We start from the raw sequence: 18,396 nt of genomic DNA on the forward strand, positions 1-18,396 counted from the left end.
CTTGGAGGAAGGTTGCAGACGTTGTGGGACTGGCTGGTGAGTTGTAGGAAGGCTACATGTAAATAAATGCCGAGGGTAATCTACTATTTCAGCAATACAGTAGGTGACATGCTGTGTCTATATGCAGAGGGAGTGATAGTGATGTTGTGAATGTTTACGGTTGATGATTGGAGGAAGAGGTAGAAAAATGTGAGGGACACTCACAGAAGGGAGAGAAAGAAAGAAAAGGAGAGGTGCAGGAGCAGGGCCGAGGCATCCACGGGTCGACCGTGGCGCTACAGCCAGATTATGGCATTTTTAAATCCCTTCATGGAGGACAGGGCCACCAGCAGCAACTTCCCGGCAAGTCAGCGGCAGGGAGATGCAGGCGATACAGGGGAGGATGCTGCTACCACCAGCCAGGCCAGCAGTGAGGTAGAGGGAGAGGAAATATTCACCCTCTTCTTGGAGCCCGTGCCCCCAGAGTCTGAAGCCCCATCACACACATTCACACCCACGTCCACATCCATACTCACACCCATATCCACACCATCACCATCACCATCTACCTCCAGGGAGAGGTCTATGTGCTGTGGAGAAGGCTGTGACCCAGACAGGCTGTTCTTTGAAGACCTTCTCCCTGACCTGAAGGCCCTGTCAGCAAGAAGGAGGACCGATGTGAAATTTAAAATTCACAACCTAATTTTTGATGCCACCTGCCAAGAATTGGATGAACAAGAACAATCATAATTTTTGTTGAGGTTTTTGTTCCAAGTTGTTTTTCATACACAGGAAATTTTGAAGAGTAAAATTTACTCAATTTGAGTAAAATTTTACTCCCAAAAAGATAGTATTTGGTCCCAGTCCAAAAAGAGTAAAATTTACTCTTGTCATAGAGTTAAATTTTCAGAGTTATTTCTACTCCATCTAGAGTTCATATTTTACTCCACAAGATTAAAATTTACTCTATTTAGCATAAAGTGAGAACAACTCCAACACCATTTCACTCAATACAGAGTTGTATTTTACTCTGTACAGTGTAGTAACTGCCTCATAATAGAGTTATAATTCTACTGTTAATAGAGTTGTATTTTACTCTGTACAGAGTAGTAACTGCCTCATAATAGAGATATAATTCTACTATTAATGGAGTTGTATTTTACTCTGTTCAGAGTAGTAACTGCCTCATAAGAGAGTTCTTTTTCTACTATTAATAGAGTTATATTTTACTCTGTACAGAGTAGTAACTGCCTCAAAATAGAGGTCAAATTCTACTATGAATAGAGTTCTATTTCACTCAATAAAGAGTTGTATTTTACTCAATATTGATTTTAAAAATGATAACTCTGGATTAAAATGTTTGAAATAAAAAAGACCAGAAATGAATATTCAACAATGCACGACTTGTATTTTTCTTAAATGCATAACACATGAGCACCCATAATATACATGTCCATACCGTTTGGCCTTTGTAATATGACAGCATTGTATAATACATGAAAAATTCAAATGCCCTCAAAACCTGCAACAAAAATCTCCATGAATAAGACTCCATGGACAGAGTAATCAATATGAGGGGAAAAAAGTCGTTCATGGTGACAAATTCCCTATAATTCCATAATGAAAACAAATAGAATATTGCAAACAGGTATGCACACTATCACCACGCCATCAGCAGCTGCAGATAAGGCTGTAAAATATTGCAATAGCCATCAGCCCAGCCAAAACATTTAAGCCCAATTGGTGGGCCATCACAATTTGGACACAATGTGCTCTTTGAAATCGGGTGGATTAGATAAAAGAGGAGAAAATATAAATAAATTAAAATCCCCAGTGCAATAGTTACAGCTTAGCGATTCTTTTATCACAGGAAACAGTATGGAACAATAAATGAACTTGAATCATCATTGCTGTATGACATCTGCATATCAAATGCTTTGTAAAACAAAAGCTCTTTGACATCAACAACATGAGGTCCTTCTGCAGTACACACAACTTTAAATGCATAAAAATGCTCATCCATACACACTGTACCAAGAACACATTCAACGGGTTCCACCCTTCCCCACTTCTCTGTGAAATACTGCCTTCTCTTAGTTTCAGAATTTAAGACACCAAAAGGATTTTCAATTTTTTCAAAGCACTGATCAATTTTACACTCAACCTCACTTTTGATAGGTTCCTGTAAAGATAGACACTGCTTCACAGATTCTTTTGCTTGATTATGGATATCAACAATCTCTTCCATTGAAGTAACCAAAGAGTTAATGATTGTTTCGCCTACACCTGCCACTTTAAGTTCAGCCACTGTTGCAGCACAGCTGTCTACAAGACTCTTATTAAGAAGGACTGGGTCAGAAGGGGCACTGTTTGATGGAAAGTCATCAGCAAAACTTTCGGCTAAATCTTCAGTTGAAGAGGGGCCTTCACCAGGATCATCACAAGGTTCATGTGCTTTAAGATGCTTTCGAAACCCAGAAAAAGTACCAAAGAAATTAGAACAACCAGGCTGACCACATTTCAGACGAAGTGTCTTTCCTGAACAAAGTCCATGGATCAACTTAAAGTGCTTGATTAGTGAATTGGCATTTGCCTGAGGACCTTTGCAAATAAAACAAAACATCAAATCAGTGCATCAAATCAGTGCCGCATCCGAGCTCTCATCTCTTTGACCCTGGGATTCACCTTGGTGGTAGCAGCATCAATCTGGTAAACAGCGGTTTGCAAGAAGTGGTAGACATTGGCCAGATCCCTGTTGTACGAGGTAGCGAAGACGAAATGAGCTTTGAAAAGCTCGTCAAAAGAGGCAAGAGAATCTGGTGACTGACACGGGATTGCATGTTTGTCAATCACAATGAAATATTTGTGTACGGCGCTCCTCTTGGTCCCCACAGCCAGTAGATAGGGTTGACGGCTCTCTGTGATGCTGTCCAGATGCCCCTCAACACTGGTCCCAGTCTGTGACAAGAAAACTTAATTAGTCTTGCTATTAAAATGAATCTGTTGCAGTTTAAGGCCCCATCATCACCACCAGAATCACTTATTGCCACAAAATGCAAGATGAACCATTACATTTCCAGTCTTATATTTTTTATAAGGCCGGGACTCGATTAAAAAAATGAATCTAATTAATTAGAGGCTTTGTAATTAATAATCAAAATTAATCACATTTTAATCACATATAAATATTTGACCTGAGAACAGTGAGAATACAGATTAAATGGTCTTTCCTGCCACTACACAATGATGATTACTGTATTTAACTACTTAAATCGATCAATAGCATAAACTGATATGTTGAACTCAGCCTGATGTAAGCATGAATAAAACTTGGTAGCCAATCACACAGGCAGCTCCATGTTGTCCCTGTGTGATGTTCAGGGACAGGTCAGGACAGTCTGAGGACTGACAGCTCTGAGGTTGAAGTTTATAATAATGAAATGCACCGTGAGATAGTGGCAGGTCATTAGCTACGTCTTGACCACATGTCAGCTGTTCAGCTGCAGCAGAGGAAACTCCGCTGTTGTCAGCTCCACCGCCATGAGCGCCATTTTTTTTTTTTTAATTAAGCTTTTATTCTGCTAAATGTAAAAGAAATAAACATATTCGTATCAGCGTATCTGAGGCCGATGGTGATAGATCTGTGGGGAGCCAAATCAGATAAATATCACAGGGCACTCGCTGATTACAGATGAGCATGGTCATCACATGATTTCACAAGAGTATAGTTTTATGGTTTAATATTACAGACAGAACAGTGAGCCTTCTTAAACTTTAATTAAACTGTAACATTACCTTGATAAATTTCACAAGGTGTTCAATGGCTTGTCTGGCGGAGAGCTTTCCTGGTCTCTTGTTGCGGCCATGAGGTGATGGTGGCATGAGGTGGATAAGGAGCAAGATGGAGGACATCTCACTGTCCCATCCTGAAAATACAAGCAAATTCAGAAAGACATTTTTACTACAATGTTTATATTTTTGTTCCAAATCCATTTCCCTCTTCCATTATTATTATTATTTCTTTAATTCGAGTGTACCATCTTCCAGTTCTTCTGTTGTGGATTCAGCGTTATGAAGGAGATCTTCGAGGTCGCTTGTCTGGGTGAGGCCACGGCTTTGTTCAAGGACTTTCTGCCTGTAGTGAGTAGGCCACTTCTCCAGGAACTTTGCAGAGATGTCATCACCAAACATCAGACTGAAATCCTGCTCTATCTGCAGACAAGATGGAATACAGAAAACAACATGGCATACATTGTTAATAGGTACACCAGGGATGACCAGGGATGTGGTCTGTTTAAACTCATTTTTCATTTCAGCTCGATTTTAATGCAAGGCAGTTAAGAGTGATATACCAGTCCCGTGATGTCAAGAAATCTTGGAAAGGTGGTGAATATTTCAGAGGACTTCACTGGGTCATGAACCATTGCTTGGCGATGGGTGAAGGTCTGCCTCATCTTCTCCTTGATGATTGCTTCATCAGTTGTATGCTTCATCAGTGCAATGGCCTCACGACACTGGGTTTCTGTGGTTAGCTGGTTTTCCTTACTGAAGGGGGTTCTGTCACCAGAATCTGGACCACCTGTAACAGTGATCAGTAAACAGTGACATGTAACAGTGAAACCACACACTGATGCAATACTTTCTTTACTTCTCAAAAAAGTTGAGCCACTTTCACCCCTTACACAGATGACCACTCATCTTTTTGCTAAACCCCCTGCGATGCCCACCACTGTAACAAAACAAGGACTATGCACATTAAAAATGAATTTAACATGTGAATGGGCTTTATGCACAGCTCCACTATTTCCTGAATCTAAGCCAGCTCCTTTATTTCCTGTCTTACATTATTGGACAAACTGATTAATCCAGGTATGTCTGACCTCACAACAATGATCAGGCACACCTGAATTCATCAGTTGGTCCAATAATGTAAGACAGGAAATAAAGGAATTGGCTGAAGTTCAGGAAGTAGTGGAGTGGTGCATAAAGCCCATTCTCATAAAAAAAAATCTAACTACACTCAAAATCATGTACCTGTCAGTGGCTGAGGGTTTCTTTTCTTTTGTCCTTCTGAGGCTTCTTTTTGAAGCGTTTTCACTCTCCATGCAAGAAATCCACTCCCATCTACTGGATTGTAATACTGCTCCTAAAAACCAATAAAGTGTTTCATTTTTCCTCCTTAAAAAACTTAACACATGTCCTTGTCTGGAGAATTGCTGATCAACCAGTCTAACATCTGCTGTGTTCAACTTGTTGAGGTTAGGAGAAAGGGTTAGCATACAGAAATGTTATTATTTAGTTGAAATCTCGCTCGTTTTTTGATCAATACCAGAAGTAATGAGTAAAGAGGTTAGACTTGTTTTATGTACTTACATAGCCCAAAGTGCCCTGGGGATCGGCCAGGTATGGAAACAAGGCAGTGATGCCCTTTGCGTAGTCCTCTTTAACACGCCTTGAAGGACTTGTCCTACAGCACACACGCGCACGCACACGCACACACACACACACGAGATCCAATCAAAAGTAGTGCTATGCCGATGCCTTCAGCACTTGGTCTGCACCAAATAAAACCATAAATGTTAGGGTCGGATATTAATTACATAACATACCCATGTTCACTCGCCATGTGTGCAACCAATATCTTCACCATGTCACGTCTTCTGGAATCTGTTAGGCTTTTTTTCCGAGCATACTCTGCAAGGATCCTCTCTCCTCCAGGTTTCTCCCTCAGAATGTTTTCAATGTTCTAAGTGTGAGAGGAAAAAAAGGTGAGGGACACAGGGATTTGGTGCCCCATTACATTTACAGTGACAAAAATGTAAACCATGCCCCATACTGCTCTGCAAATTTACTTGGCCATTTCCCCCCTTACCCTTTTTATCAGAATCACCATCTTGATCTTGATCTCTCCATCTGCAAAGCTTACTACCTGAGCGAGACGAGTCACGTCGGCTCTGTTTCTTTGGGCAGGACTAGGCTGCAAAATGATGGTGTCATCAGAGTCCCCTTCATTATCTGCACCAGAGCTGAGAAAGGAGCTGTTGCTGCTGGCAATGGAGTGGCTTGTAGAGGGGCTCACTGAATCTAGCATGTTGACATAACAGGTGTGATAATAATAACATGTCATTAGCAAGAAGGGATCATCTGTAATAAGAATAATGTAGAAGATCGCAATAGATTAGGATGGATCCACACACCAAGCTAGTTATTCCTCAGATCCTTTCTTAAGTGTCTGAAAAGGCATGTTTATTCAAAATGTGATGCAACGTGGATAAGTCTCTCTTTACTATGTTGCATTACAAGGTTAGCCAGGACTGCATGGATTACTGTATAAGACTCCCAAGTTAACAAGTGACTCACCCTCAAAATCTGAGCCCGTGGGCAAACAGACCTCAAGCACACCCAGGTCTGGTTTCGTTACAAGAAACGCAAACGCATCCTCGTCAACTTCAGTGTTCAAATCATCATAGACTTTTAAGTCCAAGGTAGGAATTTCAAATTTCTTGGAAACTGTGAAGACAAAACAATATTGCACAAGATTGACATTCTGTTGTGCCATTAATCTTATTTTTATTATAAAAGGTCATACATCTGTGTCACTTTAGATCTGAACCACTTAAAAACAACGATTTTATACTTTAGCAATAAAAAAATAAATATTCAAGATTGCAGACCTGCAAGCTCATAGCACAAGTGCCGCGCTATGAGCTTGTAGATCTGCCTTTAATTTTTTTTTTAATCATGAAGATTTTTGCAAATTTTTGAATATACTTTTACAGCAAACATTTCTAACTCAAATCATTCTTTTTCGCAGGGTACACGAAACAACATTTAGAGATGGGGGTCCAAAATCAAATAAATATACTTCCAAGGGTCCTTGACAATAATAACAATAATAATAATAATAATAATAATAATAATAATAATAATATTATTAATAGTAAGACAGCATCACTAATTTAAACATGACACTCAGTAGGTTGTGCAATTTGTTTCACTCACCACACTCCAAAAATGATTTGAAGGTCAGTTGCCCTTCATAACAAATGTATTTCTGGCGGTCTCGGTATTTCACTCTTACAGCCTGCATCCTTTATGGGAAATAAAAAAAATAAGACAGTTACTAAGATAATATAGAGCACCACAATTCATGCATTGAATGCTACAATTAGCTTAAGTATTACAAAAGCCCTATCTACAGGTAGGCTTGATACCACTCTGCATTTGCATCTAATTAAAACTCTTAAGTGTTTTGAAGCTACATGTGAAGCCAGATAAACAACTACTAACAGCAAATAAATACATTTTGTCAACATTTATCTTATCTCAACAATAATAGATGATGACTTTGGCTCACATAAAAGTGTTATATAGCTATAATTGGAAAATAGACAATGTATTGATAAATGGAAGACCAGAAGGCAACAAAAACAAAATATGGGACTTGTAATGGAAATCTATGTGCAGGCAGAGATCAGAGATGGTGTTTTAAATAACCATGCTAGCGTTTCACCAGCTCTCATCTCTGCCAGTCAGCCTCTCAAACTGCCTCCTCTCTTAGGCCAGGAGCCAGGTCCACCCCTCAGGATGTTTTTTGCTACCTTTTTTTCACTATTATTTCTTGTTATCCCATACATTGGGCCATCACAAGTTGATAACCTCCACCCCCAGCAAGGGGCCGTTTGGCCCCAGGGGCCAAAAAACCCCCTTTTTGGGAAAAGCTTCTGGCGAAATTATGTAATGCCATATATTAGGGTACAGCAACTGCATACATGGTCAGATAACTCTGAAATTGTGCATAGTGTATCCTGACACATAGGGGAAACTATCAGAATAATATTCTGGGGCTTACTGCCTTTCTATTTTCAAATATCACCCTCAGTTTATCCCAAAAGACAAAAAAATGTGTTTCCGCCTGACAAATTGTCATCAAATGTGATCATTTTCAAGCATTTTATTACACATATCACTGCCTTAGATGGATATGAAAAACTTCCCACATTTGTAAGCCTCAATTTAAGCCCAAAATGACCTTTCTATCTCGAAGATTACACCTGCTATGACCAAAGTCTTCCAGTGTCCTACCTCAAATCAGAGAAAACGGAACTTTCAGCATTACCATTCCAAATGGGATTAAGCATGATTTCTTGCACATAAACTGTATCTTAAACAAGATTGGAGACTTAAGTTGTAGGCTACTACTATACCATCTGAAGTTAATTACATGAAAAGTGAATAATGTTACACCCCCAGGTGGAACAGGGTATCAGGGTACAATATAAAAGTAAATGCTAACCGATTTACACACACCAACACACTAACCAACCGACACACTTTAACCAACCAACTAGTCTATGGGCCAGACCAGATTTTGGTACCACTCAGGGTGGCAAAATCTAGTAACATTTTTTGAAAAGGTACATGTCCATAGATTATATTTTGGTATGATAACCCATCCTAAGTGGTAGCTTTATGACAGTTATCAGCTCATAAAGTTATCAACCCCCTGCAATAAATAGGACTCTGAACGCAGGGGGCATATCTTGTTTTGTGCTCATTTTCAGACCGTTACTCATATGTTATGAGGGCATGTTTGGTAGCATTTTAAGGTGTACAATCCTAGCTTTCATTTAGACCACGTTTTGGGCCTATCTAAAAAAAAAAAAAGGTTCACATGGTCAAAGGTCAATCTATCTCAACAACTATTTTTCCACTATTTTCGCCTAAACAGTCTTTTTTATAGCACTGTGAAATGTAGGAACAGCACTGACACAAATAACAAAAACTGAAATACTCACAGGACTGTAACAATTCAGGAAATGTATAATCTTCCCATAATTTCCTACTATGAGGGATGATTATGGGTCTTAAAGTGGAACATGGGCCCAGGCGAGAATTGTCAATAACTGCTTATTCCTCTGTATTTCTCAAAGAGTTTTTAAGTTTTCTATATATCTTTGCCCTAATTATCATCGTCATCATGATTATAGTCCAGAGTTAAAGCAGAAGTAAGCGGAATATTTGTGTTAATATAAGTCTTAAATTGTTATATCTTCCGACGGGAATCACTTATATAGAGTGTTTGGTCCGAAACACGGTTCTGTCAGTCACTCTGCTCTGCTGTAAGCCGAGGAGAAAACTTCTTGTATACTTCCCTGTATCCTACAACCTTTATCCAATGAGGAGAGAGAACGGCATGAAGGGCTGTGTGTGCAGCCAAAGGATGCGCGTGAATGTGGTGACGTAGGGACGAGGACCAATAGATCCATGACGAGGGCGGGGACTGCTAACTCCATCGGCTGACAAGAAGTTAGCCAAAGCGACCGGATTGCTTACTTCTGCTTTAAGGCAACTCTTTATCCTCCTCCACCCTCTGATTTGTGCATGTTTGCATATTTCTGCATCTACTCCTCCCAATATTTTGCACGTTCTGGCAGAAACGCCCATATTTGCATATTCATTAAGGCAAACACGCTAAATGGATTGCACGTGCAATTTTGACCGTTTGAGAGATGCAATCCTCAGTGCGCCCGGTTAGTAGATCAGCTTCAGCATCTGTTTGCGCGTGCAATCAAGTTTGCACGCACAAACACGTTTTAATACACACAAACCTTTAGTAGATCCGGCCCATAGTCAGAAGTTAGTGCTTATACAGTAGCTCTGTACACTGAACATAAGAGTGGTTAAGAGCTTTTCAAAGTGACTGACCACAAGTCATTGACCACGGGGGGGCACACAGGGTGGCCAATCAGATTTTGTGGGGGGACAGGTGCCCCTCCATGCCACCATGGCAGACCCGCCCCTGGGTGAGGCAGGAGAAGTCTGGAAGCCTACAGGTCGTTGTATGTGGTTGAAGGGTCTGATGGCGCTGAGTCCAGGCCAAATTTACCCCCAGGGGACAGTAAAGTATATCTACAGTATCTATCTATCTATCAACCAGGAGTTGTTGAAGGTCAACCAGTGTGGTTGTGTTGGTCACTGTAGCATGTACAGCAACTCCCAAGCTGATCCCACAAGAGTTCAATTGGGTTGAGGTCTGGACGCCAATCGGGTACCAGTCATACACCTGTGACTGAAACACACATGGCAGCACTTGGAGCTCAGTACAAGAGTGAATACCCACAGGAGGATATTGCAGTGGATTTTGGTGTTTTTGGGGGGCGCTACCCACTCATCCTGACATCCCAACTCTTCTTAAAGAATTAACCTCAACCTGCGTGCTTGATCCCATCCCATCTAGCTTCATGAATAACTGTCTCTTTATCATCACTCCTCTCATCACTTCAATTATCAACACCTCCCTCACCTCAGGCTTTGTCCCTCCCTCAATGAAGCTGTTCATCAGCCCATCCTGATGAAACCTGGCCTCAGTCCCAACATCATGAACAATTTCAATCTCAAACCTTCCATTTTTCTCTAAAATACTTGAACGTGTCATTTATGCCCAACTGAAAGCCCATCTCAGCTAACAACCTATTTGAACCATTTCAATTTGGATTCCATAGACAACATACAGGCAGCTCTTTAAAATCACCAATGACATCCTCCTCGCCTCAGACTCCGACCACCTCACCATCCTCATCCTTCTCGACCTCACCGCAGCCTTCGACAGTCACTCCATCCTCCTCTCCAATCTTTCCTCCACCCTAAACATCACTGGAACTGCACTCTCTTGAATTCAGTCATATCTCCTCCTCTACAGGTGTCCCAAGGTGTCCCCCAGAGTTCAGGGTTTGGTCCCCTCCTCTTCATCCTGTACTTGCTAGCATCATCCATCGTCAAGGTCTCTAGTTTCACTGTTGCGCCAATGACATCCAGCTTTACATTTCTACAAAATCCATCACTACTACCAGCCACACCACTCTCATCTCCTGCCTCAACAATATTAAATCATGGATGCAACACTACTTTCTGAAACTTAACTATGACAAATCAGATATTCTTCATTGATCCCAAATCTCTCACTAAATCTACGGACAACTTCACCCTTTCCATTGACAACATCTCCCTAACTCCCTTCCTCCCACATCCATTGTTGTCCAACGTTGGAATTTCCTTTGACAGCACCCTCTCCTATGATCGTTACATCACCCAGATAGCCCGGACTGCCTTCTTTCACTTTCAAACATTGCCTGATTTCATCCCTCCCTTCGTCCTAACCGTCTCTGCTGCTGAAACCTGTCACCACCAGACTTGATTACTGCAACAGCATCTTTTATGGCCTCTCATCCAGAACCCTCAATAAACTCCAGTATATCCAGAATTCTGCTGCCTACCTGCTCACTCATACTTGTCCCCATGACCACATCACCCCCGTCCTCCAAAACCTTCACTGGCTTCCTGTTTCTTACCGTATACAGTTTAAAATCCTTCTTCTCACATTTAAAGCACTCCATAGCCTGACTTCCTCCTACATCACTGACCTCCGCTCCTCGACCCCCACTCTCCTAACCGCTGCCTCCACTCCTTCGATGCCAACCTCCTGTACTACGCCCCATGAACTGGAACTCTCTCCCCAAATCCATCTGCAACTGCACCAACCTGTCCACCTTTAAGACCCTTATCAAAGTCTTTGAAGCGCTTTAAAATAAAATGTATTATTATTATTTAGCTGTAATGCTCAATCCCAGTCCAACCTTGTCATAAAGGTGACTTATCAGACTTTCCAACAATAATTGCTTAGATTTATTTATCGCTTTTTGGCACTCAAAGCACTTTTACACAGTAACGGTGGCGATACACTGTAAGCTACAATTGTAGCCACAGCTGTCCTGGGGCAGACTGACAGATGTGTGGCTGCCAATGTGCACCAAACAGCCCCCCTGACCACCACCAAACATGCATACACATCACACGAGGCAAGGTGGATAAGATATCTACGTCTACAACAGCGACTGGGACGGGGCGGAATTCGAACCTCTGGTTATTGGACGACCCACTCTACCTCTTTAGCCACTGTCATCCCAATATAAAATACAACACCAGCTGTATGTGAAATAATTGACAGAAATAACATAATAACAACAATTGTCAAGCTATGTTGTCCCACTATAAGGTTAATTGAGCCACCTAGAAGGAATGAACAAAATTAGCTAAGCAAATAAATTACATTATACTGTATCTGATGGAGACAATCCCAATATGTATTGAAAACAGATATAGCCTATGTCTAGAAAAGGCTATTTATAACTCATTTATCAATTATTATTTAAAGAGCTAGGATGCTCAAACCTACAAAGCTACATACTTTGGACTGATGATGATGATGATGATTAGGGTAAAGATGTAAAGAGAGTGCACAAAAATGTGCAAACTGCAAACATGCACAAATCAGAGGATGGAGGAGGATGAAGAAGTTGCCTTAACTCTGGACTATAATCATGATGACGATGATAATTAGGGCAAAGATATATAGAAAACTTAAAAACTCTTTGAGAAATACAGAGGAATAAGCAGTTATTGACAATTCTCGCCTGGGCCCATGTTCCACTTTAAGACCCATAATCATCCCTCATAGTAGGAAATTATGGGAAGATTATACATTTCCTGAATTGTTACAGTCCTGTGAGTATTTCAGTTTTTGTTATTTGTGTCAGTGCTGTTCCTACATTTCACAGTGCTATAAAAAAGACTGTTTAGGCGAAAATAGTGGAAAAATAGTTGTTGAGATAGATTGACCTTTGACCATGTGAACCTTATTTTTTCTTTAGATAGGCCCAAAACGTGGTCTAAATGAAAGCTAGGATTGTACACCTTAAAATGCTACCAAACATGCCCTCATAACATATGAGTAACGGTCTGAAAATGAGCACAAAACAAGATATGCCCCCTGCGTTCAGAGTCCTATTTATTGCAGGGGGTTGATAACTTTATGAGCTGATAACTGTCATAAAGCTACCACTTAGGATGGGTTATCATACCAAAATATAATCTATGGACATGTACCTTTTCAAAAAATGTTACTAGATTTTGCCACCCTGAGTGGTACCAAAATCTGGTCTGGCCCATAGACTAGTTGGTTGGTTAAAGTGTGTCGGTTGGTTAGTGTGTTGGTGTGTGTAAATCGGTTAGCATTTACTTTTATATTGTACCCTGATACCCTGTTCCACCTGGGGGTGTAACATTATTCACTTTTCATGTAATTAACTTCAGATGGTATAGTAGTAGCCTACAACTTAAGTCTCCAATCTTGTTTAAGATACAGTTTATGTGCAAGAAATCATGCTTAATCCCATTTGGAATGGTAATGCTGAAAGTTCCGTTTTCTCTGATTTGAGGTAGGACACTGGAAGACTTTGGTCATAGCAGGTGTAATCTTCGAGATAGAAAGGTCATCTTGGGCTTAAATTGAGGCTTACAAATGTGGGAAGTTTTTCATATCCATCTAAGGCAGTGATATGTGTAATAAAATGCTTGAAAATGATCACATTTGATGACAATTTGTCAGGCGGAAACACATTTTTTTGTCTTTTGGGATAAACTGAGGGTGATATTTGAAAATAGAAAGGCAGTAAGCCCCAGAATATTATTCTGATAGTTTCCCCTATGTGTCAGGATACACTATGCACAATTTCAGAGTTATCTGACCATGTATGCAGTTGCTGTACCCTAATATATGGCATTACATAATTTCGCCAGAAGCTTTTCCCAAAAAGGGGGTTTTTTGGCCCCTGGGGCCAAACGGCCCCTTGCTGGGGGTGGAGGTTATCAACTTGTGATGGCCCAATGTATGGGATAACAAGAAATAATAGTGAAAAAAAGGTAGCAAAAAACATCCTGAGGGGTGGACCTGGCTCCCGGCCTATCTCGCGTGCGGGCTCACTGCACGTAGACACACGTGAGAATTTCTTTTTTTTTTTTTCCCTGTTTGAGACTGTGGCGGGCCCAAACGAGGAAACACTGACGTGATTACATACACACACTGTCACACAGGCACCACTCAAATATGCTCGGAAAGCGGAAGATCCCGCGATTCAAATGATCTAGTCTTTTTCACAAACGGTTCAGAAATTAATTCATGTTTTTGAAAAAGCTGTCCGAACATGTCTTCGAGGATACGCTCCTTAACTGACTCAATTCAGAGTAAAATACACATGCTTGCTAACCAAACAGCAGGTGAAAACGGCCCACATTAAAAAAACACTATAGCTAACCAAAGAGCAATTAAAACGGTCGGTGTAAATGCCTCAATTCAGAGTAAAACACACGTGCTTTGCTAACGTCCACATGTCGGGTAGCTAACGTAACAGAAGAACAATTAAAACGGTCGGTGTAAATGCCTCAATTCAGAGTAAAATACACGTGCTTGCGGTCCACACACAAAAACCCACTTAGTAACCGAAAAACAAGTCTGGTAAAACGTCATGACTCGTGAAACACACATGCTTGCTAACCGAACAGCAGAGAAAACAGTCCACACATACTAGACTGGTCCATAAAAAAAAAATCAAACACACTTGCTAACCTAGGCACAACTCAATTCAGAGTAAACCTTCGATAAAATGGTCAGTAAAAATTAAGCTCAATAAAACACACACGTGGTAAATTAAGCTAACAAGAGTGAGGCTCGGTTTAAATTCACATTTAACATTATAGTTTGTGTTGAAACTAACGTTAGCATCGACATTTGCAGTGTGTGAGACCCACACACTCGCCAGCTGCAATGTTACTCACAAATTACCTTTAAAGTAAGCCAACAAAAATTCTGCTGACATTTTATCTGAAATAAAATCGATTTCAGTACTTTGCTGACTTACCTGGCTTACCGCCGTCCACCACTGCCGTTCACCTCGACCTTCCACTGCTGGGATAGAAAATGGCGGCAGAAACGAAACCTAAGAAAAATTAGTGGGCGTGTTCTTGAAATTACTCCAATAGGATTTACTCTATTTTTTTCCTCCTACTCTAGTGGCCATTGGAAATAATTACTATCCAAAATGAATAAAAAATACTCTTTTAGAGTAAAATAATGGTAACTCTGAGAAAATTACTCTCTCATTTTTCCTGTGTACATTTCATAAACCCCCTCTTTTTAATTTGTGTTGTTCAAACCAAATTATTATTCAAATGATACTGCATAACACATCATAGAGCGTTTTATAATGGCTTATAAGATCAAGTATTATAATAGAGTTATAATGACTATGATGTGTTATGCTTATTGTTAAAAAGCCTTATGATAAGTGATGAGTGTTTATAATGACAGTTATACACGTTTATAAGACAATTGTAACACATTCTAAATATATTTATAATGCATTATCCATGTGGGCATTGTCAGCGAGTTACTAACAATTATAACATATTATAATACCTGACCTTATAAGTCATGAGAAAATGCTTTATAGTATAAGTGTTACCAAACTTTCATTTACCCAGTTGGCAGATGTGGAAAATGGTTAGAATTAAATCAAAGTTCCGTTTCTGTCCAGTATTTATTCAGGCCTTTAAAACCAGTGAACAATATGGGGTGATGTGTCTCCAGTACGAAAATATATCATGCTGAAGCCCTGAAGTCAGTAAAGACAATCCCAGGGCCCATCAAGGTCATGGACTCACTGTGGAAACGATTTGTTCCAGGCTTCATTGACCATTACAGTTTTTATGGCTCTATATCCAATGCATGCATTATCTTGGTAGCCTTACCCCTGAAGAAAAACATAGACACATACACACCCTGACTGACACAAATAATATAATACCTTTCAGAAAACTGTAAAAGTTGTTTTCCTCGAGGGATTAAACTTGATGAAGACTCGCTACAAAAAAAGTTCTTCGCTGCCCTTCTTCAAGTTACAGATTGGTCCTGCCCTGCCTTGAACCCATGACTCAATCTGACAACACCACTATCACACTGCTATATACAAGATCACCCTTTATAGAGAATAAGGAATTAATACTTTACAATAAACATATCAAACATTGTAATCAGAACAATGTAGGTGTGTGTGTGTGTGTGTGTCAGAGGGACAGATGCTGGCATAGCAGGTGCACCGTTCCCCTGACAGGCGACAACTCTAGCTGCTTTGAAAACCGTATGGCCAGCAGAGTCAGGTCACATTGTTAGTTAAATACCTCATGCTTCTCTAGGGGGATCGCTTTAACTTCCCTGACAAACCTTATGGTGACCTGATCGGGGCCTGTGTTGTGGACATTTAGAAACTCAAACCGGAAAGTGACGTTTGAGAAGATATTAAGGTCACATTTGGAGCGCAACACTTTGTGACATTGTTCAAAGTTTTGAAGTCCAATTTAAATCACAAAAAGTCATTGCCAACAATTGTCAAAAATGACTTTCAAATGTATTTGACCCATTTCTTTTTTCTTTTATAAAGTTCTTTGGAAATCCAGTAGAAATACTCAGCTAGCTCCAAGCCTCTGAGAGAGTAAGCTGTTGTATGTGTTTGATTGACAGCTGGGCAAAAACAACTTTCAAGCCAAGGACAGACAGTGTTTTTTTTGTATTTTTATCAGTAGTGTTGAGGACTACAATTCAATACATTATCCAAACAGAAAAGGCTTCAGCTCTATTATTTTCATAATCAATTAATATGCCACTTAATTAACAATGATTTATGACAAAGAAAAGCAGGAAATGCTTTCAGGATATTTTCACAATGTTTGCTTGTTCTGAAGTTTCTCATTGATCTGAATCATCAATTATGCTCATTTGGGCTGATTCATCAATTAATCCACATCAAATGTGGACATATTTTGGTGCAGTGAGCTACAGCTGACAGTCATTGTCATTGTTGTACTTATTTATCCTGATGGACTATGATTTCAGACTAAGGTGGACCTTGTGCTCCTGGAGGTGTTGTAGCAACTCATAATGTAATCTGACTGTAGTGAGGTGAAACATAAGCATTGGGCTAACTAAGCTATCTTTAGAGGTTTGAGGTTAAACATTAGCTGTGTAGTTAGACTCTAAGTAAATCGATATTTTCCTGTTGCATGGCCCCAGTATTTTCCTTTTCTTTTTTTATCTGTTGTATGTTGTTGAACAAGAGGAATAAAAAAAAACTTGTGATAATGTGAATTCTTCACTCAGAGTTGAAAACTTTTTAACAAAAGCAATCTGCGTCATCCAGTGCAAATTTTATTTCTGTCTATGGACTTTATATCAACTTGCCATGTGGTTGCACTACCTCCAAAGACGTGTTCAGACTGACAGCCAGTGACTGAACATGACAGTGATTACATTTTTAGCAACACGTAATTAAATGTGTTTTAGTCAACAATGCTTGAAAGTGTTAGGTTGATACAAGTTAATTTGGCTCAGATGAAGTCATACCAAACATAAATGCTGCTGTTATTTGTCCTAGTGTTTTGTTTTACATCATGATATAATTTTTTCTGGCTCTTTATGTTATTTCTGTCTCTTATGATGAAACTTTAACTACTGGGTTCATTGAAAACGTCAGTCATCATATAGGTGGGGGGCAACCGACATAGGCCTCTAATTGTCTAAAAGGCAACACTTACTGTAAATCTCTATCAAATGTCCCATCATTCCGACAATTCTTGCCCCCTTTGGTCGGAATGATGGTATTTTGTTTCTTTTTTTTTTAAACATCCTGCCTTTCTGACAATTCCTTTAATAGCGATTTTGGTTAAATTTAGTAAAAAGACCAGGTAGAGGCTAGACAGGTCAGATAGATAGAGAGAGTCCAGAAGTAGAGAGTCCAGATAAGTAGGAGGGAGTCACCTGTTGAGTAACGTAAAGTAGTAGTAAGTGACAAGAGAGATGATAGATTTTTAGAAACATGTATAAGGATGAGAAAATGATGGAGTTAGACCCAGGAAAAGGCAGGAATGGGTATAATAACAAAAAAGGATGCTCAGGGTGTAGGAAGGATCGAAATTGGAAGTAAGAGGATACCTTTTTCTCATTGCAAGTAATAAAAAGCTTTAATAAAAAAAAGGTTACCCTGTGAATAAAGCATAGGCTACTGGTGTCATTTTTGGCCAAGTTTAAATGCAAACCCTGCCTTGACTAGAAGTGCTTAAGGAATGGAAAATGTAATAGCATTTTTGGACTGACACGGGAGCAGAACAAGGCGACAATTTCCTAGGTTTCATTTGCCCTGCTGTCATGAGGCTTGTTCAGACCAGAGAGCAGGCTGCAGGCTTCATACAGTCACTGCAAGAATTGGAAAAGCAAAGACCAGTAGAGACATATTGTCGCAGGAGTCATGTACGTATTGACTCTTATGCTATTAGAACAGAAGTTGTGTATTGACTGTGAGGCTTAAGGCTCCTTATTAGCAAAGTCATTAACTATGGTTAGCAGTCCATGTATTGACATTTAGGTCAGTGTGTGGTGCTCTAAGGTGGTGAGAGATCCAAGATCACCTCTGAGGCGTCTGAAGACTGCATTACATTATATGCAGTGGAAGTTAACTCTTTCAAAACTGA

General features: G+C 40.0%; 1 protein-coding gene across 2 annotated transcripts; it reads right to left on the reverse strand.

The window, feature by feature from the left end:
- Nucleotides 1–1,271: 1,271 nt before the first annotated feature.
- On the reverse strand, nucleotides 1,272–14,898 carry LOC146980241 (uncharacterized). Of its 2 annotated transcripts, XM_085788774.1 has the most exons (11): nucleotides 14,736–14,898; nucleotides 6,982–7,070; nucleotides 6,340–6,489; nucleotides 5,852–6,063; nucleotides 5,589–5,725; nucleotides 5,353–5,446; nucleotides 5,014–5,125; nucleotides 4,332–4,558; nucleotides 4,017–4,191; nucleotides 3,775–3,905; nucleotides 1,272–2,937 (listed from the first exon to the last, which is right to left on the reverse strand). In XM_085788774.1, the coding sequence occupies exons 2-11, from the start codon at nucleotides 7,067–7,069 to the stop codon at nucleotides 2,620–2,622; spliced, it is 1,644 nt and encodes a 547-aa protein (XP_085644900.1). In that variant the 5' UTR covers nucleotide 7,070; nucleotides 14,736–14,898; the 3' UTR covers nucleotides 1,272–2,619. The 2 variants fall into 2 exon arrangements, with proteins under 2 accessions (XP_085644900.1, XP_085644901.1); XM_085788775.1 differs by lacking the exons at nucleotides 5,852–6,063; nucleotides 6,340–6,489; nucleotides 6,982–7,070; nucleotides 14,736–14,898 and having other exon boundaries at nucleotides 5,589–5,760.
- Between the last annotated feature and the right edge of the window lie 3,498 nt (nucleotides 14,899–18,396).

This window comes from Trachurus japonicus, chromosome 10 (assembly GCF_045865225.1).
Source record: "Trachurus japonicus isolate A0001 chromosome 10, Traja_1.0".
Taxonomy (NCBI): Eukaryota; Metazoa; Chordata; class Actinopteri; order Carangiformes; family Carangidae; genus Trachurus; species Trachurus japonicus.

Coding starts and splice junctions, on each gene's coding strand:
- LOC146980241 (XM_085788774.1), bottom strand. CDS start 7,069: ATGCAGGCTGTAAGAGTGAAATACCGAGACCGCCAGAAATACATTTGT. Junction 6,064..6,339: donor CACGGGCTCAGATTTTGAGG/GTGAGTCACTTG, acceptor TCAACATGCTAG/ATTCAGTGAGCCCCTCTACA. Junction 5,126..5,352: donor CCCAGGGCACTTTGGGCTAT/GTAAGTACATAA, acceptor ATTGGTTTTTAG/GAGCAGTATTACAATCCAGT.